Source organism: Rhea americana, unplaced genomic scaffold (assembly GCF_003343005.1).
Source record: "Rhea americana isolate MKP2758 unplaced genomic scaffold, rheAme1 scaffold_52, whole genome shotgun sequence".
NCBI lineage: Eukaryota > Metazoa > Chordata > Aves > Rheiformes > Rheidae > Rhea > Rhea americana.
In genome coordinates, this window is record NW_028186668.1 from 3,606,374 (window position 1) to 3,633,369 (window position 26,996).

At 38.0% G+C, this 26,996-nt stretch overlaps 1 protein-coding gene across 1 annotated transcript in view; it reads left to right on the forward strand.

Moving 5' to 3' along the window:
• Positions 1-26,996, forward strand: part of MYO16 (myosin XVI) — a 384,245-nt gene that overhangs the window by 348,734 nt on the left and 8,515 nt on the right. Inside the window, exons 33-34 of the mRNA XM_085318127.1 lie at positions 11,747-11,905; positions 19,181-19,272. Coding sequence (XP_085174253.1) covers positions 11,747-11,905; positions 19,181-19,272 — 251 coding nt within the window. The remainder of the gene's footprint in view (positions 1-11,746; positions 11,906-19,180; positions 19,273-26,996) is intronic.

The window sequence follows — 26,996 nt, forward strand, 5'->3', positions numbered from 1 at the left end:
TGACTTTAATAGAATTTATGAAAAGTAGTGTATTTTTCTGCTGAAGAAATTTTGGGGTTTGTCATGACAAAATTTTTTCATCTATTTACCTTCTTTGAGGTTGAGGTTGATTTCACTGTTTGCTCTTACAGCCTAAAATCATGTAATGTATTATTTGCTTTGATTTTCTRTTGTGACATGATAAAGAAGCTTTATATATGAATACCAAAGACAATTTTTTTACCTGAAGATTATTAGAAAAGCACACATCAAGATTAATTTAAATTTCAGGTAAAAAAAATGAATTCRTATTGTCCTAAACCTTTCTATATTTGTATTACATTTTAAGTATTTTTAACAAAAATAAAAATGAATCTTAGCACCCCCAACACACACCCAAAGGAGTAGAGGAAGGGCTGTGCAGCCCCGGGATCATGTAGGAAATACTACTGCACTTTTGACCTGGTCTTATGCTGTAAGTATCTACAGCTGTCAGAAAAGGATCCTGGAGACCTTTGACTTGACCCAGTGCAGGTGCTTTTAATGTTTGTACCTAATCACTGCTTATCAGAAAGGAACCTGAGGAGAGTTAGATGCACAGATCTTTGTTGTTCTCTTTTGCATAGTCCATTTCTGAGATCTTTGGGCATTCCATTYATAAGCTAATTTCCCTTAGTTTAGACTCTCCTGAGTTTGAATTACTTTATGTCCCCTTCATCCTCTCTGTAACAGGAGCACAATGACCATATTGTACTGATTCAGCTTAGTACCTTTCAAGCYCAGAGATTTTAGTAAAATCCCACCTGTACTCATGTTTCAGTCCTTCACTTAGAGATTTAGGTAGGAGGGTTTTTGTTTGTTTGTTTGTTTCTTACTGAAAATAGTAACAAGGAGAAGCTTTGACCCTTTTTTTGRCATGAGTTTACCAGTGACAACTTGCACAGTGGTCAGTGCATCATATAGAGGGATGTCTGCGAAACAAAGATGTGCTTTTGTCTGCTACAAACAAACAAAACTGGTTCTAAACTTGGCAGTTCAGGTATCCAAGAGCAACACAGTTGTGACTGCACAAAATTCAGCACCTCAGTGGTTACCCCAGGTTCTTGGTAGAACTGTGCAGCTTGTCATATGAAATTATAAAGACCTATGTGTGTCTGTCAGGATGGAAAAGCAAGAGAAAATAGCTGGACAGAGACTTGGAATCACAGAATGGCTGAGGTTGGAATGGACCTCAAGAGATCATCTAGTCCAACCTCCCTGCTCAAGTAGGGTCGCCTAGGGCACGTTGCACAGGATCACATCCAGGCAGGTTTTTAATATCACTAGAGAAGGAGACTCCACAACCTCTCTGGGCAACYTGTGCCAGTGCTCTGTCACTCTCACAGTGAAGAAATTCCCCCGCACRTTCAGGCAGAACTTCCTGCGTTGCAGTTTGTGCGCATTGCCTCTTGTCCTGTTGCTGGGCACTACTGAAAACAGTCTGGCCCCATCCTCTTGACACTCCCCCTTAAGGTATTTATAGACATTGATAAGATCCCCTCTCAGTCTTCTCTTCTCCAGGGTGAATGGCCCAACTCTCACAGCCTTTCCTCGTAAGGTGCTTCAGTCCCCTCATCACCTTCATGGCCCTATGCTGGACTCTCTGCAGGACTCTTTTGTACCGAGGAGCTCAGAATTGAACATGGCACTCCAGAGGTGACCTCACCAGGGCTGAGTAGAGGGGCAGGATCACCTCCCTTGACCTGCTGGCAGTGCTCTTCCTAATGCACCCCAGGATACCATTGGCTTTCTTGGCCACAAGGGCACATTGCTGGTTAATTGTTAGCTTGTTGACTGGGACTCCCGGGTCCTCTCTGCAGAGCTGCTTTCCAGCAGGTCAGCCCCCAACCCATACTGATGCATGGGCTTATTCTTTCCTAGGTGCAGGACATGCACTTGCCTTTGTTGAACTTCATGAGGTTCCTSTCTGTCCGTATATCCTGCCTGTCCGGATCTCTCTGAATGGCTGCACAGCCTTCTGGTGTATCAGCCACTCCTCCCGGTTTTCTATTGTCCGCAGACTTRCTGAGGAGCATTCTGTCCRTTCATTCAGGTCATTGACGAATGAGCTGAACAAAACTGGACCCAGTACTGGAAAAAGACATGATCATAAATGCAAGGGTGCCCCAACCCTCATGCTCTCTCCTCACAACTGCACTGTATCAGTAAGAGGAGGGGTAGCAATCTAGGRCATCCACCTTCTGCCTGAGCCTACCAATGAATAGGAGAATAAAGAAACCTTCAAATTCAGGGCTCTTTTGAGTATAATTTTGACTTTATTTTAAAATGAATATCCTGTGCGTAGTGCAACTTTTTAAAGGAAAAATTCATTAAAAAGATTTTATCCCTGAAACTCAGTGTTACATCATTTATTTTAGCTCTGTTCTTCTAGTTTACTTAAGGTCTGATTCTAGTATAATTATGCTAACATATTACTAGTATGTAGTGACAGTTTTTAGCCACAGGTTGCCTACATTTGTGCACAGTATAGGTGCTTATCACACTGTATCTGTGATAGGCATATGTTTCTGCTTTGAGGTACATGGACATGTCATTGACCGTCACAATAAGCCCTCAATATGAATGTAAAGACAAGGCAGAGAAACATCTATAAAGTCAATTCTTATTTGAAAAACTGACTTCCAAAACTGGGAATGTTGTCTGAGGGATTTTCCAGAATACCTATCCCTGACTGATGGGATGGGTTAGAGTGTAGGTGATCCAAACATATTTCGTAGAATCTACACAAACAATTTATCTGCCCAATCCAACCACTTTGCACTAAGACTTCTGTGTTGAAGTCAGGGCCAGAGCTGTATGACAGAGATCCTGAAAAATCTCTGTTGAACTATTTTGTGGGAAAAGCAAATAGACCTGATGTGATGCTGTTGGCAGTAGCAAATCCCTGTCTGTTTGTTTGTTTGGGATTTTTTGTTTGTTTATTTTCACAATATTTACTACTGTGTTTGAGGGGGAGGAAGGTTGAGACAGTGTCTCGTCACATAATTCCTTCCAACAGCAGCTGAAGCCCAGCAGTAATGGCTGTTCTGTTACTGAGATACCACACACAAAAGTAAACAAACTTAAATGCTTGTCTTCAAAAAGAACTGTTACATCCACATTAGTTAGAAGAAAACAGTTTAAAAAAAGGAAGCTGTGTTTCTCACCAAATTGCCTCCTCCTTTTCCAGCACACCAGCAGTTTATTAACCACATAAACACAAGAAATAGATTCTTTGGTCATCCATTTAAACATATCTGACTGTAAACAGAACTATTACAGAGTAAAATCAGCTGCTTTTTCCATATTATACATGAAAAGCTGGGGGAATTTAGTGGGGAGAGATGCTTCCCCTAAGGGAAGAAATTGTCCTCAGCAATGCTGTCTTCCTTCTTCCCTCTGTGGTTAGTAGTGGCCTCAGAAAGCTCTGCAGAGATCAGTTCCTAAATAAGCTGGGGTGATTGAAACCCCTGTTCTCTGAAACATGTATGCTTGATGGACTCTATCATACCTGCTGCATTAGAAAGGTGTTCCAAGGATGTGCTTAAATACTGTGAAGCAGGAGAGATGCTATCCTGTATTCTTCATGAGTTACAATATTTAAGAGGTCTGCCTTCTCTACTTTAGCAGCAGTATTCTTCTTCTGAAGTTAGGAACCACACTATTTCAAACAATGCAAGGTCCTCCGKACAGTGAGAAGAGGCACTTATACTATCTCCCACACCAAGTCTGAAAGTTGCATGACCATGAGACATCTCTATCATTTATAGGAAGGAGTGAAAGGTTTGTAGATCATTATGTAATCCACACAAATGTAAATTAAGAGTGCCGTTTTCCCACCAACTTCCCATCAAGTCCATCAGAGAAGGAAGCAGAAGAAACCTTTGTGAACATTTTCAGTTCCAGATGTATACTTCCCATAGCCTTTCCATAGCTATAAAGTCATTTACAAAAGAGGGATTGAGCTGATGGTTCCTAAGGGTTTGATCATACCTTGGAGTTAATGAACTTGCTCCAGCAACTAATTTTTCTTACCAGCCTTCCCTTCTGAACTCTGATTGATCAGTGTCACCTTAATATTATTCAGAGGAGCTCTTTACCTTTAATGGAGTGAGTCTTGTCAATTTAAAGTCCTCATGGCCTTCTTCTCCTCTCTTTACTTCCTGGTGTTCATGGAGCACTTCCACAAATACGTCTTCCAGAGCAACGCAGACCACTGTTTCCCTTGTGCCAGATTTACTTGCTCCATTTAAGAACGTGATTTCTAGAGTGGCATGTAACACAGTCTGATAGCTCCATTTACACAGCTGTGAGAGAGAGGGTGCTGGAAGCAATGGTACCAATTCATTGTTGCTTATCCTAGGAGCATCGCTGGGGGGGAATGTCTTAGACAATGGCTGCTCTACAGGCAGGCTTTGCGAGCTGAAATAAATCAATGAATAATTATGGCCTCTCACAGCAGTGGCAGCCAGCAGCACAGCTATGAGGGTGAGACAGACAGTGCACGCTAATAGGCTGGGGGAATCCTGTCTTGACAGTCTTCATCCTGCTCCATTTCTTTCAGCAAATAAGATGCATCTGTTTGCCTCCAGCTCTCAGCAGACAAAGTAAACAGTCATGCTACAGCAGGTCACAGTGTGACTTCATGTGGGTAAACTGAACTAATCTGAAGCAATATGCATTCATCCAGCAAAATGACACCCAAGGCAGCATTGCTAACGGTAGCTAGCAAAATACACTGGCAAGAAATTTCTGAGCGGTAAGTCAGGGCAAAACAGGAAATGTCAAGTGAAATTGTCAAGGTGCAACAAAACGCAGCGGTAAACACTGGAACTAAAATAAAATGATCTGTTCTTATTTAACCTTCCTCTTGCTTTCTCCCATCAGAAAATACCTGCATAATTTGTGCAATCATCTTTTTTTTTTTTTTCTCAGTTCACTGTGTCCAACTACCACGGTAAATGTAACGAACATTCAGGGTTGGTCACTAGGATTCTGTATGTTCCTGACTCTCCCAAGAGAGAATGAGGGCGCAGATTACAAACCCCTTCTGTCCACAAGGTCTTTTAATCCGTATGTCAGCTAATAGGATCCCTCAGTTCTCTCATATTCATGTGTATCGTGACAAGCCGCTTGATTTGAAATTTTCATTTTGCTGGACAGCAGCCATAGGTTTCAAGAAAATCAAGCTATTCAGCTTTTAGGTTCCATGATAGCCTGCCTACAAAATGCTTCCTCTCCAGTAGCGCATTGATTTCTCTACTGGAATTTAAGTATTATCTAGAATTCTCAGTTACTTCTGTAACTTACAAAGTGCAAACACCTCTGGATTTTGATAACATTATGTGAAAGTCATGTATTAATTTTTGGTTACAGGAATTCATACTCTTCATGAATAAAAAAAYAAAAGGTTTGACATTATCCTGGCTTTATTATAAGAAGGATTATTCCCACTTTTTTCATAAATGTGTTATATGTTTTTGTAGTTCCTTTGTGGCAGAGCTTTTAAGCTTTTTGTATAGTATTTGTGGTTTCTGGTTTATGGAGTTGATGTTTTGTGGAGTAGGAATGAGATTATTTCCTAGTTTAGAACCCAGATACATCCTGCCTAATTTCTGGCACTGAAATTCCTCAGTTGGGAATACACTCAGCTTAATTTCTCTRTTTAATTAATGAAAAGGAATGTATGCCTTGAGAGAGTAGTCCAGATACGCAGTCAGATCACGCAGTGTATATTACTTTTCATTAACACCAGAGGAAAGCTAGGGTGACTTGTTCTCTCCCATGTTGGTATGTAATGCCAGTCAGGATGAAACTCTTACGTGGCAGCTTCAGTAGAGACTGAACAGTGATTCTCTGCCCTGCTGGTCCCATCCAGTCTGAGGTTCCTTTTCTTCCTTTTTTTTCTTTCCTTTCTGAGAAGTACTTAATATTGGTCACTTTGTCCTTTGATGCTGATTTTCTTTTCCTTTCTARTAGTGGCAACTAATGCTGCCAAGGCAAAGGGCTATGCCAATATTAGTAAATGAGCCAGTGCCAGGGAATGTCCTGGGTATTGCAGCTCAAATCATCTGAGCAGTTGAAGTGTTAGAGCAGGCCCTGGCATGGTTTGGGGCCAGGCAGACTAGCTCTCTTCCAGACAGGTCCCGGGCATGGTTCGGGAAATGGCACAGGCCAGGAACTGCTCCCATGAGACAATCTGGATGCAGCCTGTCTTCTGCAAAGACCAGGAAAGTTTAATACCACAGCCATGGGTCTCTCTAATCATTTGTCTCGGGGCCAGGGACCGGTCGCAAGCATTTTTAAATTACTAGGATAGACAAAGCAAGAGGCACTCTAGATTYGCCCTATATTATGAATCCCTTAGTGCACTGGCAGTAATGTAGAAAGCATCCAAGGTAAGCATGAATCTAATCCAAAACCTACTGAATGCAGTGGAGGCCTTCTGTTGTTATTAACAGGTTTTCACTCAGACTTTAAATGAGGGCTAAATGCTAAAAGGAAAAATATTTGGAAAAAAAAAAAAAGAACGTGTAGGGAAAGATGTAATAATGGGTATGCCTGCTTTTAAAGAGAGGAGAGCAAAAAAAGGCATTGATAGGAAAGATAAATACAATCCAGCCAGGTCAGTTACTATTGGACTTTTAATAATACTTTGTTTTTTTCATGTCCTGCTGCACAGAGAGTCTATAGAGAATCCACCTAAATGCTAGTATGAATCAGTCCATGATTGATCAATTAATTTATACTTTGCTTTTGATTTTACTAAATAATCTAAATATATACCTTCTTTTGAAAACTAATAAACAGTTTCTCAAAATGTTTCAGTACGGCACTTTAATCTGTCACCTTAATAGAACCAATATTAGTTCATTTTGTAATTTGATGATAACAGCATTAATTCAACCTAAATCCTATTTGAAAAATAGTGACAGTGTTTGGAATGGTGTTTCTACATTTTATGCTTGAGAAAAAAGAGCTTTATGATAGGATGTTTGGAACTTGCAGCTCAATTAAAAAAAGTCAAGTTAGTCTTTTGACAAAGAAGTTAGATCATTTAGACTTTCAATGTGCTAGATTTCTTTTAAGAGAGAGATAGTGATTCAAAATGTAAAGCAAAAAATAAAAAAACAGATTTATTAAATCATTTCTGTGATTGCCATACTCTGATTTTTCTTTCCAAAATAAGCAAAATTTCAGCACACCCTGTGCCTTATGACTTTGTCATCAGCTCTAAACTCAATCTTTTCCAGGAATTTTGAGAATAACATGTAAGTGGGGATTTCATAAGCTGCCTCTATTGCATGCCTTCTCCTTTACAATTTACAAGTACAATTAACATAATTAATTATGAGTTTATTGGAATACAGAGTTTGCTTGTAGGAAATAGTTGTTACACTTTGTTTTGTCATACTTTGGATAGAAGTGTTGTACTAGTACATGAGATTGCTTCCAGCTATTAACTATGCTACAGCTGAGGGGCATGTTATGCGCCTATTTACAATCCGTACATCCTCACTAACTGCAAAGAGAAGTTAGAGCAGAATTTGACTGAGTCAGAGATATCTTTCTGGTAACACCAGTTTACCAAGTAATATCCCAAGCAATGTACACTGTTGCAAATATCCAGTAGGTGTTCACTTGAAGCTTTTACAATCATGAAGTCCCATCATGCTGTTACGCTGATACCTCTCTGTAGCTAGTCTCTCACAAATAGGCATGGATAACTCTACAAACAACTTTTATTGCTAGTTGGAAACTGTGAAGACATTACTGCTAAAAAAAAAAATGGAAACTTTGGTAAATAATCCATCTGGTTAGAATAGCAGAATTCAGATCTGAATGAAGAGCTAACATTCAGCAGATTGGTGAGTGGAGATGTGGCGACTATAGGAACCATGGCTTTGAAAAAAAAACAACAACAACAAAAACCTCTCTCCTTAACCATTTGTGACTATTCCAGAAAGTAGATAAAGAATGAGGGAGGAGTACCTATTCCTATCTGCAAAGATTCAGGGCAGTGGGGGGGGGCAGGGAGGGATTTGGAAATATAGAGAAAAATCCAAACTTTTATATCAGATGATGAAAAAGACATGAGACTGAAATAAATTTCAGACCAATATTTGATGGATAAAATTAGAACTGGTGGGAATTTTCACRTAAGCCTTTAATGTTACCAGACTATTTCCCTATATTCCCTATATTTCCTTATATAARTGCCCACAGTATGCATGTCTAAGATAACACTTTGCAGTGCTACATTTTTTGGAATAAAAATACTATGATTAAAAAGTCAGGAGACATATTTGTTATGCTCAGAGATTTTTGGAGTAATGGAGAGGAAAGACAAAGAGGTCTACAGGTCAGAAGGTGAGGGCAGGGCCTTTTGACATGTTACAGCCTATTGAAAAAAACAAATGTGAAGTTGTGCACCTGGGGAAAAATAATCACTTGCAACAATGTAGGTTGGGGACAGCCTGGATGGGGAGCAGCTCTGCAGAAAAGACCATGTGGGCAGCAARCTGGACATGAGCTGGCAGCATGCCCTGGCAGCGGGGACAGCCAGTGGTATCCAGGGCGGTGTTAAGAGGARCAAGATCAAGGGCAGTGACTATCCCCCTTGCTCAGTACTCATTAGACAAGATGTAGAGTACTGCATCCATGTTTTGGGGGTCCCAGTGAAGAAAGACATCAATAAATTGGAGTGAGTTCAGCAGAGGACACTCCAGATGATTGAGGGCTGAAGCACTTGCCCCATGAGGAGAGGCTAAAGGAGCAGGGCTTGTTCAGCCTGGGGCAGAGGCAACTTTGAAGCACCCCACAGCCACCTTCCTGCACCTTTGAGGAGGGCAGCGAGAGGATGGAACCAGGTCTTCACAGAAAGGTGTGACAGGAGGAAAAGATACAGGGAGCTTGAACGTAAMCAAAAGAGGTTCAGGCTGAATACTGAAACTTTCTCTCCAAGAGGACAGTCAAGCGGTGGGCCAGATAGTGTAGAAGAGCTGTGCAGGCCCTCTCCCTGGAGGTTTTCAAGATCTGAGTGGATGAAGCCCTGAGCAACCTGATCTGATCTCACAGCTGACCTTGGTTTGATCAGGGGTTTGGATTAGTTCCAAAGTCCCTTCCAACCTGAATTATTCTTTAAMCCTGTGTAAAGTTGACAGCATTGACCCAGTACACTGATTGCACCTGACTAAAGCATCCTCTTGTTATGCTGTTTATAGAAAAAATAGTCTTAAGAAGCACACCCATTTTACAAAGTCCAATATAAAAAAGCAGTAGTTGTTGGTGAGGAATACACTCTGGYGGGTTCAGGGTTCTTTTATAAGTTAGCCAACATATAGAGTTAYGCTTTTTTGATAGCTTCATGACAGCACCAAAGAGGAGCTGAAAATGTCTGTATATATAAAATTAGTACAAGTTCCTTTATATAATCGGGATTATTTTGAAGCAAAATATAGACCTGTTTTCCACCACTTTTAGATTATGCTAAGAAAATAAGACACTACAAATTAAATTTTCTCTTTAGGAAATAAAGGTATGCATTGCTTACAATGACTGAACAGAGCAAATAGGATAACAAATCTGTATCTAAACAGCCTTCCTGAAGGATATGCCACCTATCTGTCCAGTATTTGTTTCTGCCAATTTGTGATGATATTTTAGCTGGATAGTAACTGTCCACAACACTTTGTTGTATTGCATATTACAGATATAAAGGGAAAAAAGGTAACCTTTTTCATTTCATGGCACATATGAAACAAAAGACATTTGCAAACCAAAGATGCAAGAAAAAGTCTTTCTGCTTGCATGTTCTCAAATGAATTGCAGATGTCAGGCAAATCAATAAATCTTTTGGATATCAAGAAAAATAAGGATCTCAGCCACTTCCCCCGAGACTCTTGATGTAAAAGGTGACACAGTAATTATGTAGGTGGATTATGATCTATAGGCAAGTGCACTGACTATTAACATCTAAAAGTGACATTTCCTTTGCAGACAAATTTAATATGAGCTGCAAAGATGCATTTTGCGGTCAACTTGCTTGTACCAAAGCTAAATCAGGCATGCTGTTATAATTGTACTGCATGCATTTTCCATCTCAGACTCTGGATTCTACCTCGCTTCCCAAATCAGTTACTATGGGTAGAGCTGGCCTAATTTTTTCAGTGCATAGCACATTTGCCTAAATATGCAGTTTATGAAACAATACAACTAAAACACTCCGATTAAATCTGGCATAAAATAATGATCAGGGAATGAAGGGAGGGAAAAAAAACATTGAAATGCTATATATTCTGACAGTTTGGAAATGAACTTTTTGACTTTTGAAGACAGCTCTTTCGTTGGAGAATGAAATCTTAAATAACATTCAAATCGACCAGAATTTCCATTTCCTTAGTTCACTCTAAAAATTTTCATTCTTTGTAACCCATTTTTTCAGTTCAGACAGGAAACTGATAAATCAACTATCCACTCAAGTTTGAAGACCTGTAGGCAAAATGTCTGTTACCTGGTGAAGAAATGTTTTTCACAGAATTACAGAATGGTTGAGGTTAGGYGAGACCTCTGGAGATCATCTAGTCCAACCCTGCTGCTCAAGCAGTGTCACCTAGAACACATTGCACATGACCATGTCCAGGCTGGTTTTGAGTATTTCCAGAGAAGGAGCCTCCACATCCTCTCAGGACAACCTTTTCCGATCTCACCAGCCATGCCACAGGGGTGGAGTAGGGAGAGCTTGAGATAACAGGATTAAGTTGCAGCTCCTTCTGACCATCCCCATCACAGGCACATGACCCCATCTTTTCATGGTCTTGTATCCCAGTAGCCCAGCCTCTCAACTGCAGTAGGAATRCACCACTTGGACACACCTGATGCCAGAGCCCTGTTTCTTACACTGCCCTGAGCTGATGCAGCCAGGCAAGCTCRGAGCCAGCTCAGCGCTCTTTGCTGTGAACGGTACTGCTGTGAGTAGATGTGCCATCAGCTAAATGGAGAAGAGAAGAGTTTTGCCTTTCTTTTTGGTGAAAATCTTGTGCACTGAATGCAGCTTGTGAACTTCTACAGGACAAGGGCTCCCCTTGATGTCTTGAAGAAATTTAATTAAAAGGCTATGAYGTGAAAACCTGGAACTATATAGAAAATGACAATTGATGAGTGGAGAGCCCTTAGGCAGGATGAATAATGCCCACGGGGGAGACACTGCTGGAAGGAATCTTGCTGGATATGGTTTTCTATCAAAGGCACTTCATTTCTCATGGGAGGAGATAAGACAAGAAATAAACCTATGTTATAGCTGTTACTCGCATCTAATAGTACAATGGTGAAAGATAGATCACAATAATGACAGCAGTATTTGAATTCATATGAAATAGAATAGAACCTAAAATAGAAGCAATAAAAACATATTTTTGCTTTTATCAGCTAATATTTTTGTGAAAATAAAYATTGCAAATAAAACTTTGTAAGTGTCTTTTACTTTCATAAGTTTTAGAAGGCTACGCATCTAACACTAATGAAAAAAAAAAGAMAAGACAAAAATCACTGAAATCAGTGTTTTAAACCTTCCACACTTACCACTGGTCTAGTGAGTTTAGTAATTAACTGATTGTTAAATAACTGATTGTATAAAGTAATTTGATTTCTAGATGTTAGTTTTGCCTATCTGTATATGAGAGACACTAGTAAATATGAAGCTGACAAGCTTTTCCTCTGTTTGTGCCAGGTGTTGAAACTAACCTTAACTTGAGAAGCAGGGAAGATCCAAATACATCAGATGTTGGATCAGAAGCCCAGGATAAAAATGCAAACAACCATGGAACTCAGTCATCTAATCCACTGTCCAGTTCTGTGACTGCTGAAAACGGAAATTCAGTGTCAAATGGTAAGCAGTTTTTAATTCTAAAGCTCTTCTAACATATAATTATTGAACTACTGCTTTTTAAGATATAGTCAAACTGGAATCTTTTGAGCTGTGAAATACCCATCTTTCTGGAGCTATCTTAGTTTTATATATATGATCTGGTAAGCCGTTTATCTATAAAAGCTGAATGTGAAGGAACTAGAAAGGCCTCTGTTGAGGAATTTGTAATTATCTTACCTCCAAGTCCGTAAGTAGGCTGAGGCACGGGGGACTGAGATTTGAGATTCCCAATCCTATAATCAATACAAATGGGACAGCAAATGGAAAATCAGGATCTTCCTTTGGTACTAGTGCCTTATCAGTGAATGACAATTTGCTTATGATTGTACCAAGGTAATCAAAATGGTGCAAGAGTAATGGCAGAAAGAATGAAATTTCTTAAGGTCCTAAAAGCATAAATCCTAAGGATATAACACTTGTGTCATATAAATCATGTAACTTCCTATTTATTTTGTTGACATGCAGAGAAGCAGGTGCCTAGATGCTTTGAGCTGGGTACAGTTTCTTTCATACCAGTAACTTAAATCTACACAAGGTTTATATAAGTAGAACAGCTGTATTGCCTTAACTGTTAAGGAGAGAACTGCACATAATGCAGCTGTTAGCTTGCAAGCTCTACTATTTTGAACTGAAAAACCAAGCTTTTTTAACAAAATCAAGATCTTCAAAATTTAAAAGTTCCTTTCTTGACAAGAAAAATTACTTTCCAAATTCTACAGTCTCTGGGCAAACTAATTCTTCATGCTCTCTCTGTTACTCAAAACAGGAAACTCATCTAGTGTGAGCAGTTATATCAGTGTAAAGGTACATTCATTCCCATGTGGAACTAGTAACGTACTATAACAGARAAGAAGGCATCTTTGTCCCACTGTAAGTGTGTCCCCACTTGGAGCAGTAGCAATGTAATAGTTTGAGGAGGAAGGAAGCATACTTTCTGTATGTATAACAGTCAGACTGTTATATTATCTTAAAATCTGTGGGTAGCCCAAGTTTTTGATTCTTTTCTATGTAGGATTTTAATCGTATATTCTAATGCCCTAATGGGACCTGTGGGGGGATCAGCTTTTTATCGGAGCAATCCTTTTATTCCCTGATCCCTTAAACTGGGAGTTTAATCACAAGAGTTGTATTCCTTTCAGCTTTGAAATGAAATGATACTTTATAATTTGTAATGCTTATAGTTACATTAGTAAGAGATCTCAGTTACACAAATAAATGATCATTGCTTGAATAAATGGCCAAGTAGTGAATGAGATGGGTGCTTACAATTTTTTACATGAAATTTTTTATTAGTGTATTTTCAACTATCAGTAGCCAGGAATACTTATGTTGATAAGGCACAATATCTGCAATGCGTAAACTAATTCTTTTCAAATTATTTATAAATTGAAGGTTTAATCATGAAAGTGAAATGTTTTGCAATGGAATTTTCCAGTGAGACATTTTTTCCAATATAGAATACTGATTCATCAAACCCAAACTTTTCATGGAASGTTGCCAGTTTTGATGCAGCTTTCATAAGGAATAGTTTTGACAGTCACTGTAGACTAAGAGCAGAAAAAAGTCTCTTTAAGTCTGGCAGTTTCCCACTGGCTAAGGAATTGACGTTGTTTGTGGCATTTCAAGGGTCAAATCCCCATTTTGCCAATCAGACTGTTGTAGAAATGAAGCGAGCTTTAGTTTCATCTTGATGCAGAACAAAATCAAATGCTGGAACTTAGTACACTTTGTATTATGGAGTTCTAGTTTTCCAGACAGCCTTAATAATAATTGAAAAAGTTAACAGTATAGAAMACTTTGGAGGTCTTTTATTGTATGAATTCAAAAAGAGGTTACTTAAGGAAAATTCTCTCCAGGATTCAGCCTTAGTATCTTTTTATTTCCCCCCATGGAAAATCCTTTTTTCATTTCTTTGTAACTGTATATCAGACTGTTCTGGCTTTGTGGAAAATAAAACTTAAAATGCGTTATTAAACATCTGATACTGAGATTACAGAATTCCTGACTAGAGAGCAACCTGCTTACAGCTGTTACATAGTGGAACTRTATAACCTACTTTGCACTGTTAGAACTAGAATCTAGATCCATGCATTATTATGAGTTAATACGGAAGCAGTTTCATAAATAAGACTAGTCTTTTTCTGTTATGAAGTGAAGCGTCTACATCATTCTCTGAGGTGTCTGTATAATAAAAGAAAAGTAAAGACATTGTGCTCATAAGAATGATCATTCTGACCAAAACTTTAATCTTACTTATTAAGTAACCTGATGAAATCTTTAGAAAATGATTACYAAGCAGCTCAAAAGCTGGCTGGCTCAGCTTCCAAATAGATTAATGGTATGTTGCTTTCAGAAGCTGAGTTTAACTTCTAGCACTGCTATTAGTTTGGAATTTTAATAGAAGTTTCTTTTTCATTTCATAKAATGTAATCCTCTTCCTCTCTAGTTTATCTTTAATATTAGTAGTTACAGCCTTCTACAGCTCTGTACTATAAAAATATGATTTCTCTATCGCAAGCTTTCCACACCTACCTGAGTTTTTAGTCTAAAGGAAAGAACTTTTTTACTGTTTTTTATAACTCTGATACACACAGTTGCAAGCAGAGTAATAATAACTTTTTGTATTATAGTGCTGAAAATCATCATCCTAAATCTCACAAAAAAGTATTTCCTCTCTATGAGCAAGACACTCTAACACTGCAGGTAAAACTGAATGGAAATTTGTGTTCTTAATTTCCAGTTAGTGCCTAATATGAAATAGAAGAGTGGTTGATCATTAAGTGAAATGATTAAATACGACAATTATTATAAAGTGATTGAGGTGGCCTAACCATYGAGAAGTGCAAGAGAGAAATTCTCCAAATATCGGACAGTTCTTTACCCCCAATAAAGTGTGTTGTAGAGGTACTTAGTGTAATCCATTTGAAGATTAGACTAGATATTGTATAGATGGACCAAAGGTGGCCATACTAACAGCATTGTGCTGCTCTGTGCCATCTGGGCGTAGAGGGAGACATGCACTTTGCTGTGTTACGCATCCAGCTTCGTTAGCACACTGCTGTCCCTCTAAAGAAGCCTCCCTGTGTTTACTCTTCTCCTCACTTATAACTCAGGGGCACTGTTTGTGTATGGAGATAAATATGAGCTAAGAACAAAATTTAGGTATGATAGCACTTTTACCTCAAACTGAATGGGCAGTCGATGAATCATAGGCTATAGCTCACAGCATCACAACTGGTCAGCTATGGACAGCTGGTATGAACTGTCTTGCAGCTAAGGACGATTTTACTCAAGTGTGGAGAATATGCTGTAAGCTCTTCACAAAGACATGCAAAGGGATAAAAACAATTCAGATTTTTGGAGTTCCTTCCTAAGCAACTATGTGTCAGAGTCAGCTCCTGGGTTTGCTACCATGATCGTAAGTTTTCAGTCTGTATTGAGTAGTTTTGATACTAGAGTCACTATATAGTTTTTGCTGAGCAGCATGATAGAATTACTGTCAAGAAGCTACCTGTTTCACGAAGAGCCTTAAGCATTATTCAGATAGCGCAATTAGTCCCATCTAACTTTAGCTGTCTTGAAGTAGTCATTCTATCTAAGCAGGTCATCTATGGGCTGCAGTCTGCTGTGGAGTCTGGAAATTTGCCTCTAGATCTAAGCCAGTCAGGCAACAAGTCACATCTGCCCAGAAAGTCACAGAATGGGAGAGGTGTCATATCAGATAACCTGACAGAAAAGGGGCATGTTGAGGTCATGTGATGAGGTAAGAAACTCCCATGATACAAGTTGCATTCTGCTGAACATGGAGCTAAACAGGGAGTCCTTCCCGCTTTTCCCTGTGATGTCTCCTCTTTCACAGTGTGGCAGCTGATCTATCAAATGGACTTGATCAGTAGCTCCAAGCCATGTGAAAGCAGAATCATGGAGGATGGTAGAAGCTTTAGGGTATAAGGTATGATCTCTGTTGCAAGGATCCAGAGCCTCTGTGGCTTTGCAGTTGTTTTGAAAACATGGATATTGGAAGTCAGGAGGTGTAGGATCTACAGATCTGCGATAGTAGAGCAYATGAGAGTTGATGTTCTCTGGAACYACAGAACCACCTATAGACAGCCAGTGATCTAGATCTCAAAATTTTTAGGGGAAGGTGATTTACCCTGATTCTAACAGGGGTATTTGAGAACAAGGCAGGCAGAGGTAGTAGAAAGTATGGGAGGGAGGATATTAAATCTTGGGTGTGAGATCATCCTTTGAGGAGACATGTAAATACGCAATAGGAGGGTAAGTGGGTAAAAGACTGAGCTTCTCTTTTGAAGATATGCACTGGGTGAGACAAGATCATACTCTTGACTATATGAAAATAGTGAAATGCATTTCTTAGGTTCCAGAAATTTAACTTTCCCTGTCATAGATTATTGAACTATATTCTCGGCTAAGACACTTCTCACCTCATATAATTTCTATAATAACCTTACCAAGCAGAATGCTTTTGCCAAATTATACTTACTTTRGGTAACTTTAGAATACCTGTAAGAAAGCCCAGTCCAGATGATGTAATTTATGCTCCAACCTGAACCTGTGATTAACATATGTTCTTGTAGTTCTGCCCCTGGCCCTGCTAAATTGATGCTTCCAACCTTGTGCCAAATTAAGCAAGGTCTTATTCAGTACACAGCTGTGGTATCCTAATATTTACTTAGGTGTATGTAAAGGAAAACTTTCAGAATGTAATCAACTGCTCCATTTATCTTTCCAAACTCCACCATGTCTCTGCTTGCCATGTCTGTGCTGACGTGCTTTTACTGTACATGGAAACTTTACTTATTTGATAAGACCTCTTATCAAAGTGCTTTTCATAGAAATAAACAGCATATCATTGATAACATTATGCTTAGATCAAGACTACCATGTATCATAGATCCTAAAGTGTATAAATACAGTGCACAAGTGATTTCCTTCTTGAAAGCATGCTGGTGGCCTAGGAAAATAATTTCATTCATTTATGGTGATCTAGTATCATGAAAATACCTTACATTATATCTTTTCTTCCAGTGACATGAATAACATTCACTTTAAAAGGTCTTTTGCATTGAAAATGTGGATAATTTTTTTATTACTTTGTTTGAGAGGTAGCCATAGTAACTCCATGTGAATAAATTATTGTTCGATAACTGAATCAGGAAAAAAAGTATTTTTTGTGTGTTGGCAAAAATTGAATTTTTGAAGGGAAATTCTGGATGAGTGAAAAAGCATTTATTCAAGCATTTTGTTTGACCAAATGTATATGCTTTTTGTTCAGGGAGGATTTTTACCTGGAGGACAGATACTGATTACTGACTTTAACAAAAGGCAAGAGAGCAGTAGTAATAGCTCATATATAGCGTATTTTGCAAACTAGTATACTGGAGCAAGATATTCTTGTTCCAGTATGTACTTAGTACTTCACAGACTAGCTTCAAAAAGAAAGAACTCCACCTTGAAACAACACATAGTTCAAAGCACTGAGAGAAGGGATCACATTTCCTCTCCATATGATGTGTGACTGAAATGCTAGGTTCTCACTAGGTTTGGCCCTAGCTCTTGAGCTACAAGTAGGAGCTCCACCTTCTTCACTGCCTATGTGTATCCAAATGAAGTCCAAATGAACTTGTAGCGGCAGAAAAAAGATAGTTTACACAAGCTTTCTACAGAATACAAAAACAACAAAAGAGCCATCCCTAGCTAGAAAGCTGTGATATCCCGGTATAAGGAGGAGCGAGACTAAAAGAGAGAGGCCAAAACGATTTGCCTTCCTTCTCTTTAAAATTCTTGTTCTGTTTCTCTCACAAAATCAAAGAACCTTATATGATTATTCATACAACTGGTATTTTATGAAATAATTCATGTATCAATAACGACATCAGAGTTTTTGCTCACTATTAAAAGAAAAAAATAATCATTTTTAGTTCTGAAAGAAAGAAATTTGGAAGAAAAACACATTTTATACGGYATGTTTCTATGCCAGTTGCATGACTGAACCTCTCAGTACAGAACATAGTCTCAAATACAGTTTATTATTCACTCATTTGGACTTAGAATTGCTTGTGTGTATGCAGTGTATAAGATGCGAAGAGTGAGAATAGCTCTCATTTTTCYTTATCTGTCTAACAGATACATATTTGGCCCCAGATTCATCTAATCTAGCTTTAGCCAAATAAAAGGTAAATGTCTAATCTAATCTAATGGTTCAGAATAGATATTATCTCTTTCTAGTTGTTAGAGTAAGATGCTTATCTACAGAGAACAAGTCAAACTTACATCTTACATATCTTTTGACAGGACACGTCATCTTGTAGTGGTGCCTATCTCTTTTCAGTTGACTAAAGAAGGAGTAATCAGGTGCTATTTATGGATACAATAGTAGTATGAGAATTTGGAATATGAGCTATATTAAGCCATATCAAAATTGCTAGTTACCAGTCCTACCATGACATCTATGATTCGAGCTTGCAAGCAGCTTACTGACAGCGTATCATGACTTCACTGTGTTTCTGCTGCTGCCTTTGCTTCTCCTAATTGCAGATCTTTTATAGCGTTACGGGAATGGTCCTGGTCCAGCAGAAATGATGGGGGAACACCAGCAGTGAGCCTCACTCTAGGACCACTTTACAGAGATGTTTGTTTCTCCTGACCACAGAGGGAGGCTCCCTGGCTCTTTTATACCGAATGACTGGCTTTCGCACGACTGAACTTTGGGCAGCTAATTCCCACACAGAGAGTGTACAAGAAGTGCAATAAGCACTGTAGTGAGGAGATTGAGTTGTAAATCCTGGACCTACTATTGACTTCCTGAGTGACCTTGAGACATTAATTTCAGAGCAGACCACAGGCCGATTTTCCATTCCTTTGCATTACTTCTGTGATGAAAAGGAGCCAGGGGAGAGGTGCCAGAGATTTCCGCATTGCAGGAGGAATCTCTGGCCAGTGAATAGGTAACCTTATTTGTAAGCTCTTTCAGTTCAATATCTCCTTCTGTAAACCAGCATGGATACCAGCAATGATACTTATTATGCTCAATAAACAATAAAAATAATCTTTACAGTTTCAGTAGGCATGGGGATAGTAAATATCCAGGGAAAATTACGATGTTTTGTACTCTTATTTAGTAAACTACGTCAAGGTATTTTGAATCTCATGTCAGAAACAGCTGGGATAACATGCCTAAATGTCAGATTATAAATTAGTATTTTTCTGTTTTAGGTTTACCAGAGGAAAATGAATATTCAAGAATATCGACCAGCACTACAGCAAGCTCATCAGTTCAAAGACATAGGGAGAGCCACACTAGTCAGGTAAAAGTTTCATTGTTGGGCTAATAGAATCCACTAAAATGGATTTAAAAAGGTCACAGTACCTGTATGTYGAAAGCTTTCCTGAGTCACATTTGCGTGTTGGGTTTCAAATATACAGGCTTCTCTTACAGTATTCGGTTGTATCGAACCAAAGACAATAATTAATTTACTCTTATCTTTTGTCACTAGGGAAGATAATTGTCATGAAAGGTTCTCATAGAAGAGTTCAAAGTTTATGGCAATTACAGTTGCAGGTTGTGAGGATGCTATATTCAGGCAGGAAATATGTCTCTTCACCYTAAGAGAAAAAAGACTCAGAATATTGCATCATACCAGAAAAAGTGGCATAATAATCAACCCTATAGAAACAAATGCATAAAATTATATTTCCTGTATATATAAAAGCAGTGAAGACACTGAAAATATCAGTAGATACTAACGTAGTGTGAAGTTTGCACTTTGGTATTTTAAAATTTCTGTTTAATTAGTGTCACTTCATAATAATAACAAAAAATTAAGTTTGAAGTGCATTAAGTGAACAAAAAGCAACAAAATTTGTTGTAATTTATTTTCTTCATTCCTTTGTTTAGYATTTTGTATATAAAGTGAAACACTTAACATTCTAAGTTGTCAATTCAGGCATTAAAGCAGTCAAACAATTTTGYTTGATTTCATTTAAATGGAATTAGCATATTCTCTTGTAATATTTATATCTTCAGTTCTCTTTTCTAAGAGAACTCCTGGTTCATTTTTCATTTGAGATTGTAAGAATTTTACAGTAAGTGCCAAATATTGTCCAAAGGGAAAATATGTTGGAGCTGACAAGAATTTTCTTCAATAGAAAGCCATCATTAACCAATGCTACAGGTTCCAAAATGTTTTAGCAGAAGGTAAGGAAAGTGCTTTATCATATTTAGAAACTGCTCATTGCCTGGAAGGGGGAGGGCTGGCATTTCTAAACCAGTAGAGTAAGATGCTGGCCCTAATAAATATCTATTGAATGTTTGACCATTGATTCCAATGGGAACAGGATTCAATAAGACCATTCATAATGGTCTTAACTTAACTTWGAAAAACAGTTAGTTTTAACTGACTCTGAGTAAATACAAAAGTCTTCACGTTGATTTTATGMCCCACTGTCTGAAGGACAGGGAAAGCTACAGGGCCCATTCTGAGTTGAAAAACTGTGCCAGGACAGCACTCAGCACTACACTAGTCTCTTCAGATATATAAGCAAGGCCTGCAAGAGGGCCTTGGCACATGTGTGTTTTGCAAAGAACAACAGATCTTTGCCATCACCACGCTTCTCAGACCTTCAAAAAGTGCTTTTATCATACTGTGAAAAAGTGATTTCAGGTCTGCTATCTTCAAGTCAAGGTACTGAATGAAGACATGAGATTATAAGGACTATGGGGGTTGGTGGTTTCTGGTTTTTTGTTTGTTTGCTTGTTTTTTAAATGATCAACCAAATATTTATTAAGAATGAGAGTAACTGAAAAGCACTCTCTAGGGAATGAAAAATCCAAGTTCCAGACAGTGCTGCAATGATAAACCTTGCATAGTGAGACAGTTTCATCCCAGAGTATCTTATACTTCTATTGCTATAATGCTTGCCCTGGAGCTAGGAAGATCATGTTTAAATTATTACATCAGTGCGGTACATGGAGAGTTAAGTGAACTGAGTATAGCAGAGCCATCATCCTCTTCTTATCTTTGCAAACGGACACTGCATGCTTATGTGAAGTTAGTCTGAAACATTTAAATACTTTATTTTAGAAGTTTTTCACCATTTACAAACATCTATTTTTGTTTCTTCCAAGACTACTTGCCAAACACTCAGCACAGGTTCAGTTCAGTGTTTTGAAATGTCACTTTTCACTGACTGTATGTTTTGTTGAAGTATTTCACAAATCTTTAAAATAAATTCCATGCCATGTATGCGGAAGTACATGTAGGGGCAATCTTTAAATGCAGCCTTAACAAGAGCTGTGACACGTTGAGAGAAGGAAGCTGCAGTGATTGCAGTTTAGTGATTTTTTTTTATACAATTTRCTATAATGGATACACATACTCCAAAATAATGCTGCAAGCTTCCTCCCATTAAAAAAGATAAAAATAAAAAATCTGTTCTCATAGGTGTGAAAATCCACAGAGCAGGAAGCATTTCTCACCCTTTCCAAACCATGGCGTGCATTTGGAAATGGTTGGTTTTAATTACAGTTGACATTTCTTAGCATGCTGCTGGTGACTCTAACAGCATACAGCCCTATTGTAAGACTCTTTACCAGGCTTCACTGCAGTAACCTTATCACTTTAAAGTAATTCTTGTAGAGACATATAAAATAGGACAGATTGTTTCACAGATCTGTGAAGGTACTGATTGACTAATTGCTTTAGAGAGAAAAACATAGACAGAGTCCTTGGATTTCTTGGCAGACACTCTGTCATTTCAGCTAAAGGAAACTGGTTCATTAGCCTTCAGGGACTTCTAGAGTGTGTGTATGTGTGCGTGTGTGTGTGTTTTAATATCTCCCTGCTGGTTCTTTACTAAAGTGACAGGAGTTAATTTCATTTTTGTCACAGGATCTCAGGGCTCACATACATCCAACTAAAGTTAAGGTATTGTGGCTCATTGTACCATCAAGTTGTCACATCAGTTGATAATTACCTGCATCACTGCCTGATGTTCCTGCACACTGCCTACAAACACAGTGTAGAGAACAAATCCTTCAGCCTAGTTTCTGTAGACATGTTTGGTAAGGATCAACTCTTAACAAATACTTTTGGAAGCAATTACTAGTATAAAATATCTTACAGATGTGAACCCAGCAACTTAACTAGACATCCTTAAAGGTATTTGACAACAAAGATGTTCATTGTTGGCCATGAACACTACTTTTTGCAGGCAATTATTGTTTAAAAAACCCTATTTTTAGTAGAATGAAAAAGGACAAAATTGAAAAAAATCTTTAAAATATTGACAGAATACTTCTCATTTGAAAGTTATGGGAAAAAGTCTACTTTGTTCAGCCAGAGAGCAGGAGAAGGGAATTAAAAATCAAGTCCAATTTTTGTCCCATCAAAATGAAAGAAATTCCATCAAAAGAAATGAAAGGTCTTGTTTTTTAAAAGAAAAAAAAACTTTTTTTTTTAACTAATACCTTTTCCTTTGTATTGTTCTAGAGCTGTATGGTTATAGATTTCCAGATGATTGTATCTATGGAATACAAGTAAGCACCGCATAAAAACATATAGAACTTCATATCAGATATAATGCTGCCACAGCATCTTCTTTGTCTTTGATTGAGATGAAGACTGAATCCTGGGTTTGAGAGTCATAGTTCTCAGAACCAGCTATCCAGAAATTCCGTGAATTTTAGTTTGTTAAAGAAACCACATCCTTAGGAAATGATCTGTTAACGAAGAACCACGTGTGTTCTTTATCTCAACTCACTGTGCCACATCCCATGTATTTTATGCTTTCGTTGTAAAATGAAATATTCTAGTCAAGAAAAATTTCAAAATGTAAATTAGAAATTTACAATAAAATAGTCTTTCAAGAAACAATATCCTAATGTACCCTTACAGGAGAATGGCTGAGCCCAAACACATCAACTGCAGCCTCTTGGTAGCTGTGCTTGTCCACTTACTCCCTAAATAGCAGAAAACTGTGATAGTTCCTTTTCTAAACATGATTCAAAATTAGTTTAGCTGATCCTTGCCAACTCCTTCAGTGATTTGTTGAAATGGTTTGGGACTATCAAGGATGCCTAGATCCATGGTCTTGAATCTCATAATTTCTTCCAGAGGCAAAGAAACCACCAAAGTGGAAGAGATGTTTCTTCTGCTTGTACGTGCCATGATCGGGCTTAAACAGAAAATTACATTATGATAGAAGAGCCATTTCTGTTTAGTTACACTCCAAGAAGTGATCCTAGAACATACTGGAGACTACAAAAATCTTAAGATTACTTAGCAGAGTGCCTAAAACCCCAAACCTCCTACAAAATACACAAGTTCTATAATGTTTATGTTGCCTTTGTGATCCATTTATTTTACACCAGTCATTTCTCAGATCCTTAACCAGTCGGATGGACCCTTTTTGGTCTATATTTATTGCTTCCTTCTTTCTAGGTAGCTCCTATGAGCACATATGTGTAAAAGATATAAACATGAAGATTCGGGAAATATACAAGCACTTTGACATGTCAGGAACAGCAGAAAGACAAAGTAAAGTAGTGTGGACAAAAGCAGGGCTGTATCCTTGGCACCAAGCATAAAAAGCTAAGCATCGCCATCTTCTTATTTTTCACAGAGTCAGGACTGTATTTGGGGGTTGTGGGTCTTTTTGGTAAAAATATTGTGAAGTTGTTATTAGCATTCACTATGAAGTGAGATGTGGTGAGAGAAAGACACAGTGGAATGCGGAAAAGCAGGCCAGCTGAAAGGCTCCTTGTTTCTTACGTGGGCAGTAAGAAACAACATGGTCTGTCTGTAAAGGGATGGGATGGAAAACCTGGGGATAAAGAAGTGGGAAGTGAAGGCAGATTAAAGACTGAGTGATAATAAGTGTCTGTGTTGGGATGGTGGGGAATAAAACAGGCACCAGATAAAGGATGAATCAAAGACAAAAGTTGAAGCAAGAACAAAGTGACCAAGAGAGACAGAAAATAGAAAATAAATAATGGAAGATGGAATAGGATATTTAGAAAGATGGAAGGGGGAATAGCTGAAGAGAATAAAAAGCAGAGCAGAGGGAGAAACAACTAAAAGGAAGATAAAATGGAAGAGTAAGAACCAGGGAAAGAGCACAGATCAGTGGGGAAAAAGGAGTGAGACACTAAGGAGTAAAAAGAAAGTTAATATGATGTTACATATATAACATTAATCTTCAGACACGTATCAATGTGATACTTTCTTTTCCTTAAAACAAAAAAAATTTTGTAATATCCTTAATATACCTACATTTGTAGTGTGGCTTACCATAGTTAGTTCACAACCCTAGTCTTCAGAAAATTCCACCATCAGAGAAACAGAGGTAGAAGATTTCCCATTAACAGCTTCTAAACATCTTTGTGAAATTTATTTTTGTAATGATTGAATGCTGATTCATTTGAAATCAGATGAAGTCACATGCATTCAGCATCCTATGGAAAAACCCCCAGAATAGGAAACAAATAAACAAGCATGTTTCCATCTCAGCAAGTAAAATAATATCAGGCTTACAACACACGCTGGCATAACATTTTGGTTACCCACTTCTGAAATATCTGTTTTATCTGTTGCTTGGGCTCAAAGAGGTAATATAAAAAATGCCAGTTATTTTTTCACATATGGTTATATTAAAAAATCTGCAGTCTTATCTCTTCTATTTTGTTTAAACCTCATAGTGCTGGTTGGCAGCTTGCAGTAATACAAGAGCCAACATCTGACAATGAAAAATTGGAAATGTCTTTTCGTATTCATGAAGAATGTATTTATTGTTTCATTATAGCTTAAGCCATAGCTCTTATTTTCTGAAATCTCATTGCTTTCAGCGGTCTCTTCTCTCAGAAAAAGCTGCATATTCATTATAGTTTCAAGGGCTTTCTTTGTTCCTACTTGATTTAATATTTGTTGCCAATCACTTCTTTTGTTGAGTGTTCGGAAGTTAAAAAAAAATTAATACTGAAGAATGTAATGCGTTGTTACACCTAGCCCATTGTCACAGTTCTAAACACAGGGYTCTAACATTCATTATTAATATCTGTCATGTTTGGCTATTAGCTGGAAGCAATCTTTGATCATCTTTGAAGAAAAATATGGCAATCAAGTAAGTCTAGTGTAATAGCAAAGCACTGACATCTTTTTAACGCGTAACGTCCAAAAGAGGACATAGAATGCTATATATTTATCATCAGTCTGAATCAATATATTCCTCTAAATCATGTTTTGTTTATTGTTTTGACAGTAACATCAAAGAATTCTCTTTGTAATGTCACATACAGACAAAAATCAGAGCTTCCAACCCAGTGCAGCTTTATTTCTTAGTCACTTGCAGTCAAAAACATGTTCCTGATATGTTAAATAGTATGAGGTAATGCACAGTATAAATTCATCAGTTGGTACGCAAATCTTGTAATTGCTGTATTGAGGGCTTTGTAAGTCCTAGTTATGACTGCAGTGACCTCCAAAAGAGAAAAAAGCTCAGATTCGCCCCTTTGAACCTGTAGATGCTGTAACCAGCTTCTTGCACATTTGAGGCCACTTCACTGTCTTTCCRCTTCTTCATTCTCATTGCATTTTCCCATACTAGAGGGGTGACTGTGAGGCTGTGTTGAGAAGAAGGGAACAGAACCGCCTAAGCCTCCCTAAGCTCAGGTGCTTGTCTGAGGTATGTATCTAGTCCCCTTGGGCTGCCCCAGTGGCCAATGGGTCACCTCAGAAGGCCTCCTCAGACTCGAGTGGAGTGRGAGGGTGGCCTCCTTGCCCTGGCAGTGCAAGTGGGCAATGACTTCACTTCTGAAGTGAAGTGACTTAGCATCACAGGTACCTGATAGGAGGGAGAATAAATGGGTCCTTATGTCCTTGATGCGTTCTTGCACTCACATACTGCCAGTTGCAGGATCATCCTAATTTAGAAACAGGTATATATGTAGATCGTCACGGATTTAAGTTGCTAATAGCCCATAAATTAAGAGGTATTTGCCTCTAATGCTATTTGACTGTAATTGTGGCCTCTTTATAAAATGAAGGATTATATACAATGTAAGCAAATATGACTTGGTAACTGTTTTCATACTTGCTGCAAAAGCAAAAGCAATGTGGCAAAACTAGTCTCAAACTGACCAGAGAGATTTTTGATAACATCTGAGGAAAATGATTGGCGATGTAATTGAGGTTTGATCGGAAAAAATATCTCTGTTACTACCACAAAGTAGCAGTGATCCAATAAACAGAAACAAAATTTCAGTTTCTCAGATTTTTTTTTTTTTTTTTAAGTGTATGTATGAAGTGATATCACTATTGTTAGGTCAGCTGTTCTGAAGATGTCTACAATAGATGATTTGTTTTCACAGCTCATCTGGAGAAAGACACAGTTGCTATCCTGAACACAATGTTTTTCTCAAGAGTCAGGTGGTGAATTATGAGGATGCTCCTGAAGGTTTTAAAAAGCATTTTGTAGAGAGTCTATTTGGGAGAGAGAAATATTAGTTTAGAGGAAAAAACAATATTTTTTAATATTATCTGACGTTTTAGTCACTTTGGGAAGATATCATTTCTAGTTAATATCAAAAAAAACTGAGCTGAGGTAAAATCAGCCAAAACAAATAAATAATAAAACCCACAATGTACAAATAAATAAATAAACACACTCCTGCTTTGAGTGTGTACGCTTGCCCAACTGAATTTCCAGCTCAGATAATCAGAGTGCCTGAAATGTATACAGTCATATATTATTGAATATTTCTTACTTTATTCTAATACTTTATGCTGGTTTATACATTACAGCTATACTCAGGTTTTGTATATTTACTCTATTTTGTGAAGTTATTTACTGTTCTATTGCTAAAAGACCTCCAACCTACATGGAAGAGGATTAGCCTAATCAATCTAGAATATTTTGGTCCCAATTGTATTACTACATCACTAAGGCAGAGGTACAAAAGATCTGAAAACCAGACCCCCCTTTTTGCAACTAAAAGCTGTCCTGGGGGGGAAGAAAGAAAAAAAAAAAAAAAAAA